At 39.0% G+C, this 25752-nt stretch overlaps 2 protein-coding genes across 8 annotated transcripts in view; one reads left to right on the top strand and one right to left on the bottom strand.

Annotated features, from left to right (window-relative positions):
- Positions 1 to 25752, bottom strand: part of LOC129780067 (connectin-like) — a 710069-nt gene that overhangs the window by 674162 nt on the left and 10155 nt on the right. The gene's annotated exons all lie outside the window — the stretch shown is intronic.
- LOC129780066 (connectin-like) overlaps positions 1 to 25752 on the top strand; it is a 317103-nt gene that overhangs the window by 287002 nt on the left and 4349 nt on the right. For all 6 annotated transcript variants that reach the window (XM_055787965.1, XM_055787963.1, XM_055787964.1 and 3 more), the window contains 2 exons: positions 20872 to 21812; positions 21880 to 22096. In XM_055787965.1, coding sequence (XP_055643940.1) covers positions 20872 to 21812; positions 21880 to 22096 — 1158 coding nt within the window. The remainder of the gene's footprint in view (positions 1 to 20871; positions 21813 to 21879; positions 22097 to 25752) is intronic.

Below are 25752 nucleotides of genomic sequence, written 5' to 3'. Positions count from 1 at the left end.
TTACTCGAGCAACCGAAGCCTTAATGAAACTTTTTCCTCTTATGGTAAGAATTTCAACATTTCCCGTCGTCGATTACTTCCTCTGGGGGTACGTGAAGGACCGTTGCTATGTTAATAAGCCACAAAATTTGGAACTTACAGAAGAAATAACTCGGATTTTCAACAGTAATGTTAAGGCGCGTTTATGCCGAATGATGCCGATCGGCTTGTACCAGGTTGCATATTCGGTTATTTAATGTGGACGCCACATCGGGTGCACGAAATCGGAGCTCAAAACCTAGGAAACATCAATGATTGAAGTCAACTGGAGGGCTCTATCAACACCAAGACAATCCAAATTATTCATTACACCTTGTAACAGAATAACACGCAACCTACTCAGCTTGAATAAGGTAGATTTGAGTACATTAACCGGTATATTGACCGGACACTGTCCCAGCAATTATCACCTTTAAAAAATCGGAAAACTGGCAGATGATAACTGTCGTTTCTGCAATTTCGAAGCTGAGACTTCGAAACATTTACTGTGTCAATGCAGTACACTAATTCAGCGAAGACTGCGAATTCTTGGAAAGGGCATTCTTATGCCTAACGAGATTTGGTCTGCTGAACCAAAACAGGTAAGGAATTTCATAAAGAAAGTCATACCTTCGTGGGGGGATATGCAAAGTCCTGGTGCGACTATCACTTATTCCCTGAGTGATGGAACGAACTGACACTGCATACATAGCAAACTTGAGTGCATTAAAATAGATCAAACTAATGGTCGCAGTGGTACAATGCTCTTACAGAAGAAGATTGATTTTTCTCGATACCTTGAAACACTACTGCCGATTGTAGGCTCCACTACTTCGGTCCATTCAAGCGACAGTTTCCCATTTACGCAAACATTTGAAGACGCCGTATACAGCAGATTTAACAAATTGAAATTATTTTGCTATTTGTGTACTTGACAAAGTTGGATTTTGAACGAGGGTGACTAGAATCAATTTTCTTCTCTCGGCTTCCATAACGCTCAATGTTCAAAACTAAACGGATGGTGAGGATTTTTTTAACACTAGAAGAGGAACGCTCCAAAAATAAACTGATATGGAAATTTAATAGAAACGAACATTGGGAACTCTGTTAGAAAATAAACAATGATTCCGGATTCTACGTAACAAGAACCTTACTACCATACTACGACCTGTACCTGTAGATTCATAGACAGCACTGCTCAGCAGGGCTCGGCAGAGACATATTCAACTGAGAATAGTCAGCGGACTATGAAGAAATTCGCCCTCGTATTCAATTGGAAATGAGTTTTGGCTCCTTCCAGCAGTTTCTCCGTCAACATGGCTCAACAGTCATTCGGGCGTTTAGTAGCTATCTCACTCTACAACTCGACTATCGCATTTGATTCTTCCCTGTCAAATGGACTTCAATACATATTGAAGTGACTCCCTTCAAAATGAATTCATTTATGTCTCTCATGTATCACGTGTACATGTATCGATGTTTGAGTTCAACGTGGTTTGACATATACTACAGGTGAGCTGGATATTTTGGTATCGTACACGAAAATTACTCACACATACAAAATAGCGTGCAGTGTTGTGTTCAGAAACACTGACAAATTTGTGAATTTTGTTGATATAAACCCGTTTTTCTGTATATCTTTTCACAAAATCGAACTCGGAGACAAATTAACTAATTTTTTTTTAAAATTCCTCCCAAACTGCACGCTAGTTACTAATACTAGCACACCTTCATAGCACACCTGATAACTGTCTAAGTTCGTTGGTTTGAGTTAACGGTGGGTAGACAATAACCGTCCATCAATTGTGTAACTATTTTTTGCATCAGAAATCAAGTTTTCGTTTCACTTTATATGGACGTTAAGATTGTGTACACGGGTAACAAGATTCATTGTTTTTCATGCAAGCCACAAATAATGGTATTTTGAATCGAAAATTGTTGACAAATGTCAAAGCGTAAAAATTACATTCTATATTATTTTTATCCTTTTACATTAGCGTTTGTGAAGATGAGAATTACGGTTTCATATTTATACACCTTGTAAACTAAACATGTATTCCTACACTTGCGCTGATACGAAAATGGAAGCGATTGAAAACAACAAATTCAAAACACTAATCATCAGGCAGCACATTTCACGCATCTCTTCATCGGAGCGATATTCGTATGGGAACTCGAGCACTCTGGAGGATAATGTTGTTTGTGTCGAAGATTAGAGAGATAAATCTGCCAATGAGAAGTCATTTTCAGATAGCTCCAGGACCTCCGAATTTGTCTGCCCAGACAATCGACCGAGGGTATGATCGGCGCAACTGTTTATTTTACGTTGGTGTCTTAATTCGATTAGGCTTTCGGATCGTGGAATAATGCCGCCTTGAGCGGGTTCACGTCCACATCTTGGAAGCGACCGATGCAGCGTTGAAGAGTTAGGAGGATGATTGTGTGAATGATGGTGTCTTGATCGAAATGAAGGAAATACAGTCAGTCAGTTAGTCAGTATTGCCTGCGGCAATATTTGTGTTGATGCTAGGTTCTGAAAAATCTATTCGAGACAGGGTGCGGCTGGTCGGTCAGTGCAAGAAGCGTACATAAGAGGATTAGGCGTTGGTTCGAAGTTCTCGGTGTGCTATGGGAAATGCTGTGTGATGCTATGAATTGAGAATGACGTGCGAAACAAAAGTAGGGCTGCGGTTTCACTCCGATGCCGACAAGGAGAAATGGGATGAATCATCGTTTTCTCGTCTGTTCCGGTCGCTGGGGTGAAACACATAGTTAACAATGAAGGTCTAGTCAATTCTGCTTGCGCCTCCCGAGCCGCACTGCGGACGGTGTGAAAACAGCAATTTGTAAGATATTCCACGTAAGCCCCGAGATATAGCAATTTGGCTCATCACTTCTTGGCTGATCATGCTTCACGGCCCGAGACTCACAAATCATTTATCACGAGAAGTGTGGGAAAGTTGAATTCGTTAACTTGAATGCCGATCTTCGAACTAGTGTCATTTTTCTATGAACTGACTCAAACTTCTCATAGAGCTCAAAACCGAGCGGGAAATTTTGCAATCCCCAGTTCTAATCGGATCGGATTGATACGATTTTTTTTCTTGCTGCCTGCCCACTTCACAGCCGTACGCATCGAACTGACCAAGCTGATTGGCATTCCTCGAGAGCTTAAATAAAATTCATAACCACCGTTTGGCTTGATTCGGTCCAGAAAAGTGGATTCTACATTTGCCCTTCATATTATTTGTTTATGTTCAATGCCGAATGAAAACGCATGCAGTAGAGCTGCTGGGGGGCGAATTGCGTATCAAATTCCGGAACGATATCGGGTTTTATCGTTTTATGCTCCCTCATCATCATCATCATCGTCTTCCTTTCCGACGACTCAGTCAGAGAGCGTTTCGTGGTTTGAAATTTTTATGTGAAACCTCTGGCTGACCGTTTCGAAAAGGGTCCCAGCTTATCGAATGAAGGGCGAATCATATTCCAAATGTTACCGCTCCCGCGCATCGGCTTCCTAGTCAATTCGGTTTGTGGGTCGTATGCGATGTGGTTTGAAGATATATCGAGTTACACCCGAGAACCCGGCTCCGATGCGGTTCAATGGGCGAGAAAAATGCATGTCCGAGCTTTGAACACGCTCTGAATATTATTTATTTATTCTCCGCTGTTTGTTATTGTAATTGTTGACTAATAGGCTTAAATAGATGGGTTCGCGATTTGCTGGAAATGATGAATAAAAAAACTATAAAAACAATGGCACATGACGTTCGACCACACGTAAAATATTCTAAAGACCAGTGAAACGTTATTCAGCGTTTATTGTTGAATAAGAAAAACACAAAAATACAATGGGTGTATTGGTAAATGCCAGACATTGAAATATAAAAAAATCTGAAAGCATTCAAGCTGAAACAATAAAAGTTAATTCAATTTGTTTCGATGATTTCACCAGTATTGGCAATACTGCTTTTCCAATCTATCTCGAAACTCATTGCAAATTCAAACTCGAACGATCCTTCGTTTCCCAGAACGACAAGTCATCCCCTCCCATCGCCTTCTCGGGGCATGTTTTTCGCCAGAACAATATTGCCGCCCATAATCCTCCTACGGAATTACGCATCGAAACTCAATTACAAATTCATATTTTTCATCTAAACACGGCAGCCCAATCAACCCGGCACAACCAATAATAAGTCCTCTCTTCCTGCCGTTATCCACTGCCTCACCCTACTCACCAAGAATCGAGCCGGAAAAAAGCAGAAAGAACTCATTGAATCGCACCAGGAGGAAATCAATCTTGACAATTGATAAGTAACTTTTTTACCATCCATCCCCTCATCAGATTCTACCCACTCGACTCGATCCTTGCCGGGGAAAGTAGCAGCGGTGATAATCACGCTGGCACGTTCCTTTGGTTTGATTCAATTTGTTCAAATTTTGTTAGGAAATCTAGATTGATCGGCAGGCCGGGAGGCATCAACGAGAGCATCATCCCGAACCCCATCCGATGGCAAAGATGATGATAATGATGCTGGTGTGCTCTCGATGCTAGGTTTCATCGGTGCCTAAGAGTGTGAGTGTGGTATGAAGAAGTCACTTGCCAATGAAGGTATATTTTTGCTTTTTGCTAACATTTATAACCTAAGAAAGCAAACCGAACGCAGGGTTGGATTTCTAGGGGCAAGAGGAACAGGAAAACGGCAATTATTGTTGAGGATAACATAGACTGCACATCGTTGCTTGATTCTCGTGTTGCCTTAACATAATCTTCGGAAACTGTTGAGCCAGTCGTTGTTTAGAACTCATAATTGCAGTTCCAATGACCGGCTGGTCACATGCAAGATTTTTTTTAAATGTACCCGACTTTCAACTGTACATTAATGTTTATTTTTATTATTTTTGCTGTGCTATGCCGTTATGCTTCTTTGGGTTTATTTTTTAAACATAAATCAACGTTGATATCACAAAACAATTTTTTTCAGATAAAACTCTGCATTATTCATTATCATAGATTCTTCCAGCAGTTATTCATTCATTTAAGTATTGGATTGTCCGAAAAGTAATGATTTTATTCATTACGAATAATTTTTTTTTGTACATAGAATGAACGGATGAATATTGGATGTATATTATTTAACCTCATCAACCAGTTTTCATTTGATTCCTATAATGTTCCTGTAGAATCTTTTAATACATAAAAATTTTTGTTCGAAAAATTTCCCTTTCGTCTGTGATGATTATTTGTTCAATAAATAATAATCGTATCGCAAATCGAAAGGCAGGTTTCTGGCACTTTTTGAAATTAATGCGAAAAAAATGAATAATTTTCTTTTTCGTCAATGTAAAAATTTTCCTTGTGTAGGATTTTTTGGAGTTCTAAAATCTACCAAGGCAAGCACAGAAAAGCACAGAAGAAATATATGGTAAAATTCGAATGCTTCCAATTGAATTGAAAACATTTACGAACTCATAAATCTTAAAGTATAGTATATCAAACAAATCTTAGAATACTTCCGATTCGATTTGTATGCGAATCGTCGAAACCCGTTCGAAGAGAAAAAAATTTTAAGAACGTTAAAACTACTTCTCAAAATCATGACATGTTTTCTGATTTGGTAACCTTACTGAAAAAGGAGTCCTATGTCGAAACAAGGTAACATATCCATCAGAAGTATTATCTTCTGTGGCTCCAGTGACTAAGTCACTGAAGTGAATTTTTCAACCAAAGAAAGTTTATCCGACATACACGCGTATATTTCAATTTTTCATTTCAATTCATGCCACCCTATTCACATCGATGCATGTTACTAGCCTTGGACACGCTGGAAGACAGAAGGAAACTGCACCGGCAGGTATTCGTAGCGAAATTCCTGAACGGTGAAGTGGACTGCCCTCAGTTGCTTGCACAACTTGACTTCCATGTTCCCCGAAGGACTTTGCGGCAATCATTCCTGCTACAGCCAAGTTTCCATCGAACTCTATACGGATATCATGAACCGATGACAGCGATGATTCGTGAATTTTCTTTGGTGGAATCTGCGTTTGAGTTTGGAGAACCGTCAAACCGATTTAGGAATAGATTGAGGAGAGCATGACTGTTTTTATCTTTATATTTATGTGGAGTTTCATGTATGTAAACTAGTCTAAGTTTTTATTCATTAACACAAACACAATGTCGGATGAATTATACAATATACAATACTATACAATACAAAAAATTTAATTGAAAAGTGATGTACCCGAAAGCATCCGGAACTCCGAAAAGAAGTGTACGCATACTTCAAAGCCCAACGAAATAAATGATGTACATAGTTAGCTTTTATTAGTTTTATTCTAAATTAGTATGAATTCAAAGGAAAATGTCCAGTTATCTGGATCAATGTTCTGAACGATTTCTCTGTAGACAACCTACCTCTAAAATGAAAGGTAGGACGAAAAAGGAAAAAAGAGACAAAATTTTATTGAAAAGATATCCACAGTTTGAGAGAAGCGCTTACTACCACTATTGAAGCAGCACGAGGGCCCGACCATCTTCTGGCCGGATCTCGCTTCGTGCCACTATTCAAAGGACGTGTTGGAGTGGTACGAAGCCAACGGGGTCACCTTCGTGCCAAAGGAAATGAACCCGCCCAACGCGTCGGAGCTTCGCCCAATAGAGAAATATTGGGCGATTATGAAGCAGGCCCTCCGGAAGAACCCAAAAGTTGTCAAATCGGAGGCGGACTTCAAGAGAAAATGGATTTCTGTTCAAAAAAAACTACAATCTGACGTTGTACAGAATCTTATGGACGGGGTAAAGAGGAAGGTGCGAGTATACGGGCTTGGGCTCGAAGTATGAATAAAAAGAAAATGCCAAAAGTTGTTTAATAGTTTTTATTTTACTGTCTAAAATTTTCAAAAGGATCGGTCTACTGGGCGAATTTCTACAGCGTTTTTTCCGTGATGCAATTTGATGTGACACACCCTTTACTAGGCGATCGTCATCCACACGCTTGATTTTTGTTGGCAAATGTTGGCCTCCAGTAACGATGCGTTGGATCAATTAGTTTCAGCTTTGGAAATCATCTCCTCGATAATATCAGCACGGTTGTATAGTATTCAGGTATTTTGGTATCAACTTTAGGACGGTTTTCGATGTCGAATCCATGCCACGAAGCTCCGACAGACTCAGAATCACTTCTGAAGAATTCTGAACTTATTACATAACTTAGAAATATGGATTCAGAACGAATCGTTCGAATGTGGTTTTCCTACCATAATAATAATGTTTTGTTATATTATAACAAAACCGAAAGTATGTATAATCTCTTTATCTCGCTCATCATTATGAATTTATATAGAATTAGAGTCAAAATAATGAGAACATAATGGAAAAGAGCCAATTTTCGACGTTTAATTTACATAACATCGAAACCTCAGAGAAATAAGTATACTTGAACCCCCACCTAATAGAATCCTGTTGGAGTCGACCCTGCGATCACAAATTGCAAATCCAAGTACTTAACAGTCGTTAAACCGGTGGTGGTGATGGTGGTGGTAATGGTGGGGGTAGGATTTCCTACACAAATTGAAAACACACTTCTGCTCACAAAACAACATCTTTTCACCCATCCCTGTCCCCGTATTTCCTTCCCTCTTATCGGCACAGTCAACGGTGACGATGGTATGTCGTAGAATTTCGCCATCCATCCATAAAACAAGTACTTGGGAATTGGAAAGGCAAAGAAGCACACTGGTGGAAAATAAAAATACTCACTGGGGGAAGAAGTGCCTAATTGCGAAATCGAACACAAGTAGGTAAAAAAGGGAGCGAAACGGGCGAGTCAATGAGTAAGTGTAGGGAAAAAATCAACAAGCTGACAAGCCGAAGTTGATAACTGAATGGGGCAGAAGCAAAAAGTACTCATCGTTGATTGGAGAGAAGTTGTGTCGTGCCCTTCGTCACTCTCCCCTGCGCTAATCAGCCCCGTGATGGCATAAGATAAATTGATAGCGACTGATTCGTTCATTATTTTATTTTTTGCTGGTGACGTTCGAGAGCCGGACAGGCGTAAGGGGCACTGATTGATCCAATAATTTGCTAACACCGAACCTGAAATACCGCAAAACGTTACCTTTCGAGGCGGCAAAGTATAATTAGGCAGTCAATTCATGCCGCAAACTAACCTCTGTGATAGGCATTTGACGAACACTTCCAAAATGTCAGCGTTTCGAGTGGGAAGTCTATCAGAACACTGACATTTTCCTCTCAATCATGAAACACCGTTCCGCCCAGCTTGTCAGCGGTTCGGGAAGTTCTCCTCGCCTAGTTCACCTTCGAAACGTTCAAAGTCATACACATCGTACAGTGCAGCAGCAGCAGCAGCTACGAATGGTTCCCATCCCTGCCTATCAAAGCCCATTAAAAGTGGAAAAAAGCTTTCGTTCAGATTAGCTTCTCGTTATTAAACTTGCTCCTTTCCTGGCACCTTCTGCATCTAGTTCGTGGTGGACGAGGGCGCAGGGAAATGCGCTCAACTTTCCCGATTGACAGGTTCGCCTTTTCGGTACGCAATGCCAGCGTAAGGTTCTGATGGTTTGACGGCTGATGCTAATGGAAGTGCGGCTAACTCCTGTAATAAGTCAACTTCCTCATTTGCTTCCCTCCCTATTTATTGCTAATATTCCAATCGATATTGGTGCCTTAGGTTAGGATGGATGGGAGAGGAAGCGAGAGAGCTGCAAACAAGCAGTACCCTCCCAACAGGGTTTCTGGAAAGCACTCATTAAGAGGATCTGTTCTACCTCCCCTTGGTCGCCTATATGACTCACAATGATTGCGTAACATTTTCATGACTTTTGAAGCCTCTTTGTATCGCAGTATATATGTGTGCAAGTCATTTTTCATTCAGTCAATAAGCTACGAGCTGCATTGTTTTGTGGGAAAATTCCGAGGGGTGTTGGATCAAGTACCGACCGGCTTCTTTCATACCGCTGGTCTAGTTTGCCCCTAGTTCGAGTGATTTATCACCGATTGACTGGACTGACTTATTTGCTATGTTCGGAGTGCTCCTACCAGATGCATTGTTACGTTTGATGATGTACAGAAGAAAGACCGTTGTTTGATGGTTGGAATTCCTGATTAAGTTTTTGTTCCTGTGCGGAAAATTGTGTTATCCCCCAACACGACCGCAAATTGTCTCTTTTTGAGAAATTAGAACAGCCATAGGCGACTTATAGATATTTCCAAACCAAAATTGCCATGAGTTCTCTATGAATGCAATTATTTTCAAACAGTTTATTTAATTTGCTAATAACTCTCCCAACGATAAATCAAATTCGAGAACTACAACGCAGTTCGCAGAACTCACTTGCAAAATAATACCGCCCTAATTAAAAACATACTTCTAAAACAATCCGCTTATCGTCGACTGCATGCCCCATTCGACCGCAATCAAAGTACCTATCGTCAGACCTCAGCCAGGCACTCGCCCGCCTGTATCCCCCCACAAAGGCGGCAACAAACCGGGAGATCAAACAAATATTTAGAGTTATCACAACTCATTAATAATGAATCGAAAATCAACACCAGGCGGGGGCGAGTGGCTCGGCGTCGGCACTTTACCTGTCTGCGTTTTCGCGGCACCGTCGGCGGCTCCAAACCGGTTCTATTTTCATAACAAATTACTATTGAATCCGTCCGGGTAGACAGAGCACGGTTGGCGGATGGAAACGCTGTCGTCGGATGGGATCCAGCTGTTGCTGCTGCTGCTGTGTTCCGGGAAGTTTATGCTATAGTTTTGATATTTCCCATGCTCGGAAGTAAAAATGTAAATACCGTCAATTTTTCCTAACGGTTGGAGAGTGGTTCTATTTGGTGATGAAACTACACGCTTTTGCGTGCATGAGAGGAGTTCTCGAGTTCCTAAAATGTTCGTCAACAGCACACCACCCGGAGGAACGATATGAAATTGGTGCCCAGTTCTTAAAATGTTGTCATTGCCAGCTGCTGACTCTGCTAGATTCCTAGCCCGGATCGCCAACAGTGCGCCGCAAATCCGATTCATTCTTCCCATGCAAACTTCGCTGATTCCAACCGGGCGAAAAGGTAAACATAAACAGCGTGCAGCACTCGATGGGTGGTAACTTGCCGGAGCCGCAGGACTTCCGCCAGTCTTCGTTTGTGACGATGCCCTTGACGCATGAAGTTCATTTTGTGCGACCTTTCACTCCGTTGCATCATTGTTACGAAATTTTTTTTTTCTTTTTCGCTCCGTTGGTACTCCATTGTCTGCGTTTGGCCCGGCGGGATTTTATAGGAACAAAGTATCGGATAATTCATTACTTATTCTATTATACAGCTTTGATGCGGTCTCCCGGATTGAGGCAACAGGAGAAGGGAAAATGGTGAAAAATAAATGATTCTTTTTTTCGGCAAATATTAGATTTGTTCTGGTCCCGTGGTGGTCCCTTATGGAGAACCCCTATTCAAACGCTCGTTACGGAACTCCTTTATTGTGACGGGATGAGTCCGTTTTTCACAGAATTCCCATCCACTGGGGTTTAATACGTGATGCTACACTGGATTGGTTTATTCTGCAGTGATTTGAGGAGAAATCATCAATATAACAGCTTAATTGAATTCTAGACATGTGGCGAGAATTCAGAAGGGTGCGTTTTATTGCAAGGATATCTAATTAACACATGAGTTATAACGCATGGCATTAGCTAGAAAGAACCGTATCCTTGTGCTGAAATTGGATTGAAATTGTTTTTAAACACACCGATATGGAACATTCAAAACTCGCTTTATTTACATGAATCATTATCGGCAACAGATAAAATTAGAAATATCGTTGGAAGTATAACATCAAATTCGACCTGTTCTAGTAAAAATGTATGATTTTTTTGCGACAACAATGCAAATCGTTTTAAAGTTATCCTCCATTTTTCACTATATATAAACGGATACTATTTAAAATCGAATCAATTTTTCATTGTTTTACATACATATATATTTTTTTTGGTTTTTTGATTATGAAATATGAAATTTATTTTTATGCCTTTCCATTAAAGTCAGAAAACACTTTAGCTGATAGAGGACCACTTTTGATGAGAAAAAAGCTGGAGCTCTAATTTATTCAAATTTTTAGCATTATGTTCTTATAATGTCCTGGTCTATGTTGTAACCTCATTTTTCATTTACTTTTTCTATATTGTATCTAAACATATAACATATTTATCTTGACTAGTTTCGACAACTTATGAATCAAACTAAACTACGGAAAAGCTGTTCTATCTGGTGTACAAAGCATAAAAAACCGGTATAATAAGGGAAATTCCTCAAAATGATATCGGATAACGTAAAAAGTCTCTTACTTTCGATGCAACGTAACATGTGTGAAATCGGCTCTCAAATCATAAGAGATGTAGCAAACGTATTCCATTCTAGTTCTTCATTCGACTTTAGAGACGAATGAACTGCAAAGCCTCAAAGCCTCTCTGAGACAAACAACCAACTAATTGTTCGAAATTGATATATAATAAACGCATATTTCATTACAATGGATCGAACAATGGGCACAGCGGCAACATTACCAAAATAACTCTCAGACACATCATGTTAGCTGATCGCTGTCTAGAGTGCGACCTGTGAGCAGCCAGTGTATACTCCACTTTATCTCGACATGACATCGAAAAAGAATCAATACCATGTAAGCTAAATCTCGAATTGCCTGGAAGAATACTTCTTGTGGCAATGTAAAGCAGATGAGTGAATTCGGGAGAACCTACCTATTTTATTCGTTATATTGTTCACTTTTCTGACTCTTCAATAACGTTTGTCGAACATTATATTTTAATCACAACTGCATTTAGAGCTACGATTATTTGAAAAAAATCAGTTATTTTGGATACGTCCTTCTAGAAAATCATGCGTGATTAAAATAGGTTATTAGCTCAAAAAAAAATCTTGGAAATTGTAATTCTGAGTAGCGAGCACTTTATTTGTCTGTTTTCCGCTAATTTTGCGAGGGAGCCTTTTCTGAACTGCCAAAACTTTCAACTGACTTTCTACTAAGAGCTAGTTTAGAAATTTCAATGTATTCCAAAATAATTATCGAAGTGATAAACAAGCGAAATGAATAAACTAATTCCGCGGTTCTTCTACGTCAACAATGCGATCGTATCCTGGACACCACTTTCTAAATATTTTTTCGAGTTCGCACCTCTTTTTTTTTCATTCTTGTATTGCTATATTCGTGATTTTGGTTATCCGCAACTATACAACTAATTCCACGGATGAAATGGAGTCTCTACAGGGTGACATATAGGGTACGCAACGCTCTTTGAAGGAAAAAAAAATAACGATCGCGCTGCAACTATCGAGCGTGTTGGTTACTAAGCGTTTCAGTTGTCGACTTTGTATCGTTTTTCATTGGACAATAAAGATTTTGTATGGTGAGACATTTTTTATACGAAATTTTGACGTAGGACTACGTCTTTCATTTCTATACCGGGGTGTAAAATCAAAGTTTCGAAAACGAAAGCGTTACGCCGGATACCGAGATTTTGAGCGTTAATAGCTCCTAAACAACTGAACGAAATGGTACGATAAACACTTCATTAGAAAGATAAAATGTCTATGCGTTATATATTTGTTACTTTTTGATCCAAAAACTTGTTTCAATAGTCTTAAAATTGCTTTCAAAACAGGCAATCAGACAATCGGTATATAAGCGAGCGCCGCTCGGAATTCACTCAGTTATAATTGAACAGCGATTGGAGCATGTTGTCGCTGTTGTGGTGAAGCTCTTCGTTTATCATGAAAGCGCGGATGAACGGTGTCACCAAGAGCCTGTGCACCTTAGGCCAGAAGGGAATCTATCAGGAGGAGAGTGATGCCACAAACGGTTCCCCGGGAAGAGATCGGAGCAGCTGCCACACACACATTCAGCATCGAGAAAATTCCGGAAGGATTCAATCGTTGCTGAAAAATAATCTGCTAGTTCCCATGGGAACTGAAAAATACATTCATGTGAAAGAGTTTAATTGAATGTTTTCTATCCATGTAACACTGTGACCAAATATGTTTCAATCAAGTGCTATTAACAGATGGTTATCGAGTTAGCATTAACCACTGGTGGGCTTCCAGTATCGAGGAAAATGTGTAAATATCTAATCGTTACTGAAAATAATCTGCCAGTTCCTCTGGGAATTTAAAATTACATTCATATGAAAGAGTTTATTTTAATGTTTTCTATCCATGTAACACTGTGACCAAATACATTAGGTTTTGTGATTTTTCAATCAATCGCAATCAACAAAAGCTTCTGAAGATTATTCTTCCCCATCAGTAGGATATTTCCGTATCCAATATTGGATGCATAAAACCTTGTGCCTCCAACGTAACGCTCTCGTTTTCGAAGTTCTCCAAATATTCATTCATTCAGAATGAATTCAGATTCAACTTCATACAAATGATCTCTAAATCAACGATAGTCCTACGTCACCCTTGCGGTTATACCATAGATATAACCCACTTCCTGTTTTTTTTTTGCAAATCGATTGCCTGACTTATGCGCCACCCTGTACTGCACATCTAATGTTCTGTAAATTTTCAATAAACAAGTTATTTTCAAGTTATGATTTTTGGGAGGAAAGGTCCCTAACTTGGAATGCGCTCTTTGAAAAAAAAAATCTTAAGGCAGTATTCTAGTCTAGAAATTTGAAAAAAATCAATTTTTTTTCTTTTTCATATTTCTGTAGTTTAGGCATTCTAGAATATACCATAGACAGGACTTATCAAAAATCTTATTATTTACCGAGTTAGAGCCATTTTAGTGATGCGGTATCTAACCTTGTACGGTCAGAAAAATGAACTTCAAACGCGTTTTTCTCGAAACAAGTTTTTTTAAACTGGCGTACACGATATCTCAAGTTCTATTGAATCGATTCATATAGAATTCATATGGATACAATCTGCAGGCATCTCGCTATCGCATGAACCTTCCAAATATGATATGGTTTTTGAATTTTACTATTTAAAAAAAAAACGGGAAACGTAAGAAAACACGTTTTAAACCGCATTTTGTTTTTCAAACGGCCGCTATTTTGTCAATAAAGATATTTTTAGCTTGTCCGAGGTGCATGCGATAGCGGCAGCTTTACTGATTCAGAATCTGTTCGATTTTTTGACGTAGGACTACGTCTTACATTAAGGGTGCCAAATCAGAAAACAGGTCACGTTTTTATGATATAAAGTTAACGTTAATAACTATTTTTGCTGCGAACGGATTTTAACGATTTGCATACCAATCGAATCGGAAATTTTCTAAGATTTGTTTTATATGCTATAAATTACAATCCCATAGTCTGTATATGGTTTAAATTGATGAAAATTTAAAGCATTCCCGTTCCCCCATACATCTATGTGCTTTCCCGAGCAGAGCTGTCAATAACGAGCAACTTATGCAGCCGCTAGAATAGAAACAACGAAGAGGGATAGCGGAAAATGAATATTTGCGAAGTAAGCTGTCGCTAGCGTATAAGTATTACATCTCCTCTGGAGAAAATTCTCAGAACTTTCTGTACCCGAAACAACAAAGGTCGCTTATTCTGCTCATTTTGTGTTTTATGTTTCCCCTCGAGCTGTGAATGCTAGCAAATATTTCACTTGAAGTTTATCGCTGCATTTGTGTGCATCTGTAAAACACGTGTTTGAATGTTTGAAAGTTTGATACTCAGTACTCAGTGCAATGCGTGCATTGATATAATATAAAGAAATAAATTGCGACATATGACCAATTAGTGTATTGTTCTCACAAAGGCAAGAAGGGTTGCTTCTCGAAATGATTCTACAAAACCACGCAAGCCATTAAACCTTTCCAGGGACCCGGAACTTTTTACTGAAGAGTTATTTGTGAACTTTCGACGTATTCGCAAATAATATCCGAAATGATAAACCAACAAATTAAAAAAAAAAGATTGTGTAGTCCTACGTCCTAAGCGGTCGTGTCTCGTATACAACCTCTCGAATTTTTTGTTTGAGATAACCAGAATAGCTGGAATCATCAGCTATTCTAGTTATGAATATTTTTCTTTGTTAAAAGATAGATGAATAAATAATGATGCAACAAAGCCAAAATTGAAAATTAACATTTTTCTCTAAAATATTTTCACGTAATTCTCGAAGCAGGAATTGTATTTCCAACGGCAATCTGTTTTTCTTAGCCCAAGTAATAACTTCTTCAATTCCACATAAGCTATTTCATTTGAAGCCCAATTTTTGGATTCTTCATCTTCATCAACCTGATGTAGTTCCAAAACTCAACAAAACTCGACTGTCGAAAACGAATTTTTATTATCGTAGAAATATATGTTTGAATTCAAAACAGTGTTGACTATGGCATCGTCCATAAGGGCCTCAAACTCCACAAATCCGTCGTGTACGGCATTGTCCTGGTCAATCAATTTCTCCAGAATCGAAAGTATGCATTCTTTTACAACCGACAACGGGATATCAGCATTTTGCATGACTTGACAATGGAATCAGCCGGTGCCTCGTCCCAAGTCTCGATTACCCAAAACATAGCATCCCTAATGTTAATTCGCTTAACAATGTCATCGAACTCTCCTTGGCATCTAAGAAGCTCACGCATAGTGGAGGCGATCTGGCGTAGTGGTAACATCAATACCTTACACGCTAATGGTCATGAGTTCAACATATTTTGGTCCATACGCTTTAACAAGGCGATGAATATTGTTTTTTTGACTTTCAAAACATTACCCCTCCCCTCAGAGGACGCCAGGCAATTTCTGGCTAGGACAATGCTATATACAAATAAATCAGTGCCGATCATAGTTATTTTACGTTTACCGAGAGATTTTCTTTAAAAAAAATTAATGATTCAATTATCCGGAAAAGTCGATTATCCGGAGTGAAAAAAAATATCAAAATTCCGGATAATCGACTCCGACCTGTACATCGGCCTTGTCCGCCGTTCCGTTTGGGTATGAATAAGCCTCTCGCGATTTAAAATCACAATCTCAATCCAGCTAGCGAGCAGATAACATGATTTCATCACTCATTAACTCAAGCTGTAAAAAATAAAAAAAACAAGAAGTGGATATAACTGTGATATAATCGCAAAGTAGACGTAGGACTACAGTTGGCTCGGTAATCATTTAATTAAAATTGCATCTGAATCAATTCTAAATGAATGAATGTATGAATATTTTGAAAGATTGCTGAAAGTTTTTCTTGTTAGTGTGTGGTTTTATGAGTATAAATATGGAATTGTTATTAACATAAACTTCAACTCTTTCGAACTTGTTGGTGGTCCCGAAACGAACCGATGGAATTTGAGTGGCCTTGTAAAAGCAACTGAAGATGTTTGATACATGATTAATTTTTGTTTTCGTGAGAATAACACGAGATTTTTCATTATCACTCCATACGCAGAATAGAAACTGAAGGCGCCACTTCACGGTGAAAACAAAATAAAGTCTATATAACCTTGCATAAAATTCATCTCGTTTTTATCATGATGTGGCAATTTTTCATGATTGTTCCATGCGAAAGCAGAACAAAACCGATACTATTGATGAATTTACGTTAGATTTGCAACCAGATGGCGCAGCGAGTAAAATGTTGATGTTTAGTTTTTTTGGTCGTTCATGTTTTTTAAATAAATCAGAATTCATCTTCAAATTTCTCAGTTTCACGTATTCTTTCTACTCTAAAAAGGTTAGAAAATCTCATTCTACAATGTGGTATGTTTTTTTTTGAAGAATGGCTTGATATAAGTGTTGTAAATTAATTTTGTTTCAACTTGATAAACCATGAGTTGCGCTAAAAATACTGCAAATCCTTCTTGTATCGGCCCTTACATTATCAATGATATAATCCTACTTAATATGATATCGATTTCATCACCATTATCCACAGTATTCATAACCTGTATGCATTATCAAACTCGAAATTTTCGAAGATTATCAATGATTTTTGTCCAATCGCGTGTTGAAATCATCGTAAATATACAAAGCCCTAACTTTTTTACCATATACTGAAGACATTTGATGGTTGAAATGAATCTGAATAGAATTTTTTTTTCTTAATTATAGTGATTTTCAACACATTTCGGCTGGTTCGTCACTTTTACTTCCATTTTTGGAAGAATGTACGGAATGAGAATTGAACTCGTGATCTCTACGTGAGAGGTATGGATGTTACCGCTACGCCAGATCGCCTCCTCACTAAATAGAAATAAAACTAATAAACACGACCGAATCTTGCTTTTCAGTGCGTAGAATAAACAAACATCATCACTTTTGTGGTTCTGAACTATGATGTAGGTGTCGCATGAGCTAATTCAGCTTTGCGTAGATTCGTCAATTGAATTGCATCACGGGAACACCAAGTCGAATGGGTAAATGCGAATATTCCTTCGCTTAGACGCATTCACACGCAAACAATTTTTCATGACTGTTTCATGCGAAAGCAGAACAGAAACTGATGCGAGTAAAAGTACTAACGCCTTGCATGTGTCCGCTATGGTTTTCCAAACACTAATGCGAGCGGGCAAAAGAAGTCGCAGTTTGCATGTATTCGCTATGACGGTTTCTCCAGGTGCCTAGATTTTGCGTCCGAGTTCGGGAACGCATTGCGATCACCAATCATCATCAATGAGCAATGATGATTTCAATAGCTTGCTTTCAAAGCCATTTTTAAGCTATTGAAACGATTTTATAGACCAATAAGTGACAATCATATAACTCGTTGACATTTTATCTTTCGGATGAAGTAATTATTATACTGCTCCATTCTGCCGGTAAAGAGGTATTCACGTGCAAAACCTTGCACTCCAGCGTCACTCTCTCGTTTTCGAAACTTTGAACTTACACCCCGGTACAGAAATGAGAGACGTAGTCCTAGGTCAAAATATTTTGGCGAAATACATTGGTATAATTTATTGACAGATATCGCAAGCAACGGCAGTTCTTTGTTGTTCGATGATGTTTGGTGCCTTTGTATTTTGACATCACAAACACACATAGTTGTTATTTCAATGCATTGCCAAATGTACATTGAAGTGTTTTCTATACAGTTTGATGGTGCGATTGTTCTGCTTTTGCTCACAGTAGGAAGCAGCAGGAGAGGCGCTAAGACTTGGATGAAACTCCGTCTTTGATGTGGTGCATGCTCTCGTTGACTCTGAAAAGTAATGTTAGCACTTCCGCTCCTCAATAAATACAAAAATAATAGATTCATTTGTTCATCCAAGTGAATGGTAACTGCTATTTACAGAACAGTGAAATTTTGTTCGGTGGAAAGCATCTCGTCGATTCTCATTCCACCTGGTGAAGAGTGCTTCTGTATTTTTGCATCATACGCACACTTTGTTGTTTTCATGCATTGTCAAAGCTAGATTGAAGAGGTCAACAAATGTGAAATAATGGTGCTAGTGAGACAAAAAATAATCGACTGTGTGTCAACTGCGAAAAAGATCGTCGCGATTGTTTGTAGATTACTTTTAAGTGATAAACTGACTTTTAGAGGGAAATTTCAATAGATCGGAGTCATAACTCTAGGCTCAAAACAATCTCAAAGGAGCATGGGTATGAAACTTTGAAAAAAAAAACCTGGAGAAGAATCTTTCTTTCTGCTTTCAAAGGCATCCGGCGCTGAAAGTAAAGCATAGATTGTTCGGGAGCGACGTTATGAAAAAATGCCGTATTACATTAGCACCCATATGAATAACCCGCTTCGTTTCCCAATTTGAATCCATTGAACTTCAGCATTTGGATATACATACTAGGAAAGTTGATGAAGTCAAGAATATGACTTTTTACACTTTGAAAAATCGTTTGGTGAACATCTGGGATGAATTGCCGATCGAAATCGAGCATGATAATTCCAAAAACCGTTTACGTAATAAAATAAAGCGGCTCAAATTTCTAACTAAAAACATAAAGCTTGCGGGTAAAGCCTGATGAATGAATACTATAATCCATGACAGTGAAGCCTCTCATACCCCAGTGTATCGGTTGAACAATCATAGCCACAAGTTTTACAAGTCTCGATTGCCATTTCGGCAGTATTTTAACCAAGATCAAAACAAAATTCGATATCCACTCTTTGATTTTCATACATTTTTCGACCAATCCTCAAAAACTACTGACATTGATTGCATTTCATTTACGCCTCTCCTGAACAGAATGTGTCCAAATGCTGACAGTTTGTTAGTCACAATTTGAGCCATGTAAATCAATCACCAACCATCAGTTATAGTCAGCAGTACCCTGAGTAGTAAGCGATTTCGGTTTGTTTCAGTACACGGGTATAAAATATATGTATGAAAAATAAATCCTGCTCATCCTCCGTGCTCCTTTTGTTCCCACTCAACCGCCTGAGTATAACCGCTGGGATCCTCACTCACTCGCTCACAACGACCTCTTGCGGCTTGGTTCATACGGATTTTATTTTTTTCTTACAAACTCATGCATAGATAACTCTTTTAATCGCCTTAAAATCAAACCATTTCCCGGCATAATTGGCTTACAATTCACACATACACCACCACCCTTGCTTTGGATCTCTCCGTTCCTTACAGAAGTGCCATGCCTCTTATCACCGTTTGTACAGCCGAAGGCATTAAGTCAAAACAAAGAAGGGGAGAGAAAAACGCTTGGATAACTTCATCCCCGCCCGGTACACCGGTGGTGTGTTTGTGTGTGCACACCCATTCGCCAGCGGAATCCGTTTAAATCAGCATTTAATTTTATGTACAAAAAAAAAACCGTGGGTCGGGTCGTGGTTCCCTTGCCTTTCCAGGGTGATTGCGGAGATAATGAAATGCTTTCTAATTATCGCACGAAAAATTGTCTACCGAACCTTCGCTCCTACCTCGTACCTCGTGAGTCCTCTGCTGAGCTTCTCCGCCCAGAGGGTGGGAATGGGTGAGATTAAGCTCAAATAACCACCCGCATGATAAGTGGTGGTGGCGGCCGAAGATGTGAAGCCGTAGCAGTCACTGCTGGCGCATGAAGGAAGGAAGAGGATGCACAGCAGTTTACGGTTAACTGCGGTGTGAGAGTTAGACGGTGATTAATAATTGATAACTCATCAAATCTGCGGGCGAGAAGAGCTCGACAGATTTATGACAAAATTAGGCGCCATACCTTCGTTGCGAACAAAACGACGGGGGTGTTCAGTTTCAAATTTTTATTATAATCAGCTTTGCGCAAAATGGTTTGATTTGTTTCTAAATGATGAAAAATTCATTCCTATTTTCTTCCAAATTGCCCTCAGATGTTTGCTCTCGAGAGAAGATATTTTCTCGCGTTAATTATCTCGTTAACCCGCGTTCTCTTGAGAAATCTGAACCGCAGTCAAGTTGAAAATAAGTAGATGCTTTGGGAAATGAAATTTTGTTGCCAATTTCCTGTTACATCTTAATGAAAGATTTCATTAAATGTGTTTCCAACATTCATTCTCCTTTATGTTGATTTGTCATTTGCATATAATCCGGATAATTGGGCGATTCAGTTAAATTTTCTGATTCAATGAAGTTTCAACGTCCATATTCCTTCAAACAAGTAATTGTACATTGCGATATTTACGCATAGGCTGCTAATCCAATAACATCCCCTTTATTTTGAGCTGAGTCTGCACCAGACGCTCGTCAAATATAGTCCCTTACGAACTCCTTGTTTTAAATATTAAATAGCAAAAGCAAACAATGCAGGTTATTTACCCCTCGTGAAGCGCGACGACAATTCCTCATTGAAAAAAATCAAATCAACACAATTTAATCAAACCAATTAATGAGCCGTATTTACATTCCTTTTTTTCACTCTTTGTTCCAGGATTACCCACACGGTTGCACGTATCGTGCAGAGAATCATACAAACCGCGTAGTCAAACGCAAACCAAAATGACTACGCCACGAAGGATCACTTCGCCCGCCAGTATAGCGTTGGTGCTTCTTGTCGTCACGGTCAGCCTTCCCCAGCTCACATTCGCCCGGAGTTATGAAAAGGAAACCTACCGGAAGGGCAAATCAGCACAAATATCAGCCCCACAGCCCACAATTACCACACCGCTGGTGGATCTCTGCTCGGAGGACATTAACATGAAACTCGCCTGTCACTGTTCGCCGGAGAATCACGCCAAGGCACAGAAGGCATCCTGTTCGATTTTCGACGGCGAGCTGCCGCGGAAGGACACCAATTGGCTCGCTTTCCACACTCAAACCAGCCTCGAGCATCTCAAATTCACGGTACGTAAGTCCGGCAATCTGACCTACATCCCATCGGATGTGATCTTTACCCTGAAGAAACTTCGCACGTTGACCATCGAGTATGGTATCATCTCGGATGTGCACCCGTATGCCTTCGGTAATCTTAGCGAGCTTCGAATCGCAAATCTGCCCAACAATCAAATCAAGACCCTGCATCCGAATGCCTTCGCGAACCATGCGCAGCTGGAGGAGATCGTACTGGAAAATAACGACATTAAGAAAATCGATCGTGAGGCGTTCGTCAATCTGCCTCAGTTGATCAAGCTAAACATGGCGAACAACAGTCTCACCGAGCTGCACGACAATGGCTTCATCGAGTTATCCAAGCTGGAAGAGTTGCGACTGGAACTGAACATGATTTCCGTACTGGCCAAGGAGTACTTCAAGGGGTTGGAGAATTTGAAGATCCTGAAGCTGTCCTACAATGACGTGAACTATATCGGTGCGACCGTTTTCGCCGACCTTTGGAGCCTGCATATGCTGTTCCTGGATAGCAATAAAATCGAGGTGAGTCTTTCGCGGGATTCCGTTACAATTCTATTATAACAAATCGATTCCGCTCTTTAATCCACAGAAACTGGACGAGAGAGCATTCGACGGATTGAACAATCTGCGTTATTTGCACCTGGAGAATAATCGGATTATTACGCTGGAAACTGGCACGTTTACCAGTGTTTCGGCGCTGGTAGTATTGAACCTGGACGGAAACTCTCTGGAAACGCTGAGCTACAATCACATCGTTCCGCTGATTGATAACCTGGTTAACAACAGCGCGCTGTTATCCATTCGAGGTATGTACGCATACATGATGCTAACATATTGTGATGTCTATATTTGAGGATTTATTGTGGTAATCGGGTAAAATCACCGATTCATCATGCCAGATCAAATTCCGATTTCGATGCTTGAGATTATCCAGGTTTGATGAAATTGGGACGTTATTCGATGCTCATACCACGAGGATAGAATGAGGGCGGTTTTCGATACGAGAGTGGACAAGCATGAACATGGGCCCACATGGAAATTCAATCTTCCATATTTTTTTTCGAGCTTTTTCGCTCTATAATTACGCCGCATGATATTTATAACGAAAGTGTAAGGTATGCGCTACGCAGATGCGCAGATAAAGTGGCACTTGCGCACCTATCTATTCAGATGACACTTTATAGAACTAAGTGAATTGAGAGCGAGCGCGAATGATAAATGATGATGATTCATTAGAATAATAATGCCGAACGAATTTCGTCTAATTTCTAATTCGGGCGTATTAAAAATATATTAAACGTTTGATTAACGTATTCACTGGAACATTGTTTACAGAGCAGATCCAAATCAAATCGACAAATGACAAAACATAAATCTTTTTGATTTGAATGGATATTTTTATTTGTTTTGGACTAGAGAAAATATGAGTTTTCCATAGGAACTGGGACCAAGAGAAGGCAAGAGTAACTTTTTGAAAAGGCGTATCGATTTTAGTAAGAGAAATTTTTGATCAATTCTGTTACAAACCTATGAGTCGTCCCGCAACGGTGAAGGAGTTGTAGAGAATCGATATTAAAAACGCAGAAAAATATACACTGAGAAAAAATAGTCTTTTTTTTCGTGGAAAACAACAGCGAATTGCAATATCTCATATAAGTAGTTTTTAACGTTCTTTTTCCTTGAAAAATAGAAGAATTTAGGAAATTTAAAAAAATGTGAAAATATGAAATTTGTTCATGAATTTTTGAAACATAAAATTTTTGAATTTTTGAAAAAAATTATGGTGTAACTTAAAACAAAAATGTTCATAACCAATATCCTTCTGAATGCAACCATTCCCGAAATATTTAAAAAATAGTTATAATTCATTGTCTTTTAAACAGTTAACTAGCTAACCCGGCAAACTTCGGCCCGCCCAGAATGATTTTTTTTGTTATGAATACTTTCAAACATTCACGTTTTCTCAATAAGCGAACGTTCAACGTTATAATTGACCATTTACAATTTCCTTTTACTATAAATTTCCTAATATTTCTACCAAAGCTCGTCGTTTTGATATTCTCGTATAATATTCACAATTCTCGTTCATGATTTTTCAATCACTTGCAAATAACATGTTTCTCCGTTACATACAATACATGTCAGCTCAAATCAGACGATTGCTTCCTTGCGCTTACCAACACATTTAGCGATCCATTTTTATTTATATAGTTATAAGATATATGAGTGCATTTTTTACCTGAATTTCCATTTCCACTTTAGAACAAAAATCAATTTCGTTAGCACAAACATCAAATGGACTAATAACGCTTGTTACGATATAATTGTAGACCATATGGGAATTCAATTTTCCTTAGAGAGGGGGAGGAGCGTCGAACCACCATAAAATATTTCTTGCCCTGTAGAACCTCCACATAGCGAATTTGGTTCCATTTGCTCGTTTAGTTCTCGAGTTATGTGCATCCCCTCCCTAACTAAAAGCGGGGGTCAGCGGTCAGCTGATTTGGGATGAAATCTATCTATCTATATATATAAAAATGGAGTGATGTCTGTCTGTCTGATTCTTATGGACTCGGAAACTACTGAACCGATCGACATGAAAATTGGTATGCAGGGGATTTTGGGGCCGGGAAAGGTTTTCATGACAGTTTGAGACCCCTCCCCCTCTCCAAGGGGAGGCTGCCATACAAATGAAACACAAATTTCTAAATTTCTCGAGAATTAATCAAGCAAATGAAACGAAATTTTGCCGTGTGGAGGTTTTAGGGTGCAATAAATGTTTCTATGGTGGTTAGATACTTCTTCCCCTTCTCTTAAGGGGAAGGGGGGCTGGTTCTGCCATACAAATGAAACACAAATTTCTAAAAGGTAATTTTAAAGGGTAGATAAGAAGATCAATCAATGAATAATTCTGCGATTGGACCCATGAACAGCGCATAACAAGAAAACGTGGATGTGATAACGAAAAATAAATTTTGGGCGGGACGAAGTTTACCAGGTCAGCTAGTATAAATATAAAAATGGATTTCTGTCTGTCTGTCTGTCTGTCTGATTCTTATGGAATCGGAAACTACTGAACCGATGACATGAAACTTGGTATGTAGCGGTTTTTGGGGTCGGGGAAGGTTCTTACGATAGTTCGAGACCCCTCCCCCTCTCTAAGAGGGGGCTGCCATACAAATGAAACACAAATTTCTACATTACTCGAGAATTAATCAAACAAATGAAACGGATTTCGGCATGTGGAGGTTTTAGGGGGTAAGAAATGTTTTTATGGCGATTCGACACTCCTCTCCTCTCTTTAAGAGGGGGCTGCCATACAAATGAAACACAAATTTCTGCATAACTTAAGAACTAAGCAAGAAAAAGGAACCAAATGTGGCATGTGGAGGTTTTAGAGAGCACGATACGTTTCTATGGTGCTTCGATGCTTCTCCCCCCTCTCCAAGAGGGGGAGGTAACATAACTCGAGAAGTAAACAAGCAAACGAGCCGAATTTGGCATATGGAGGTTTTAAGGGGCAAGAAATGTTTTTATTGTGGTGCGACACTCCTTTCCTCTCTTTAAGTGGAGGCTGCCATACAAATGAAACACAAATTTTTGCATATCCCGAGAACTAATCAAGCAAAGGGGTAAGCACAAAACTCGAAGAAGCTATCGTCATATTTGAGTAACATGTTATTTGAAAATGATTGCAAAATCTTGAACGAGAATTGTGTCTGAGAATAATTTTATATTACAATGACGAGTTTTGGTAGAAGTAATAGGAAATTTATAGGGAAAAACAGGAAGTGGGTTATATCTATGGTATAACCGCAATGGTGACGTAGGACTATCGTTGATTCAGTGATCATTTGTTTGAAGTTGAATCTGAATCCATTCTGAATAAAGAATAAATGAATATTCGGGGGACTTCGAAAACGAGAGCGTTACGTTAGAGGTACAAGATTTTATGCATCCAATATTGGATACGAAAATATCCTACTGATGAGGAAGAATAATCTTCAGAAGCTTTCCTGCTAATTGCCCTTGATTGAAAAATCACAGAACGAAATGTATTTGGTAGCAGTGTTATATGGTTAGAAAACATTAAAATAAACTCTTTCGCTTGCATGTTATTTTCAATGCCAAGGGGAACTGGCAGATTATTTTGCAGCAGCGATATCTTTCCGGATTCTTCTCGAAGTCCATCATCAGTGGTTGATGCTAACTCGATGACCACCTGTTAATTGCACTTGATTGTAACATCACAAAACCAATTGTATTGTATTTTAAACCAATTGTATTTGGTCGCAGTATTATATGGATAGAAAACGTTAAAATAAACTCTGATAATTGCACTTGATTGAAAAATCACAAAAACAAATGTATTTCGTCGCAGTGTTATATGGTTAGAAAACATTAAAATAAACTCTTTCACATGAATTTATCAATTCCCAGGGGAACTGGCAGAAAATTTTTC

Source organism: Toxorhynchites rutilus, chromosome 3 (assembly GCF_029784135.1).
Source record: "Toxorhynchites rutilus septentrionalis strain SRP chromosome 3, ASM2978413v1, whole genome shotgun sequence".
Classification (NCBI taxonomy): domain Eukaryota; kingdom Metazoa; phylum Arthropoda; class Insecta; order Diptera; family Culicidae; genus Toxorhynchites; species Toxorhynchites rutilus.
Note: the sequence above shows the minus strand (reverse complement) of the source record. Positions and strands in the feature narration are given on the sequence as shown.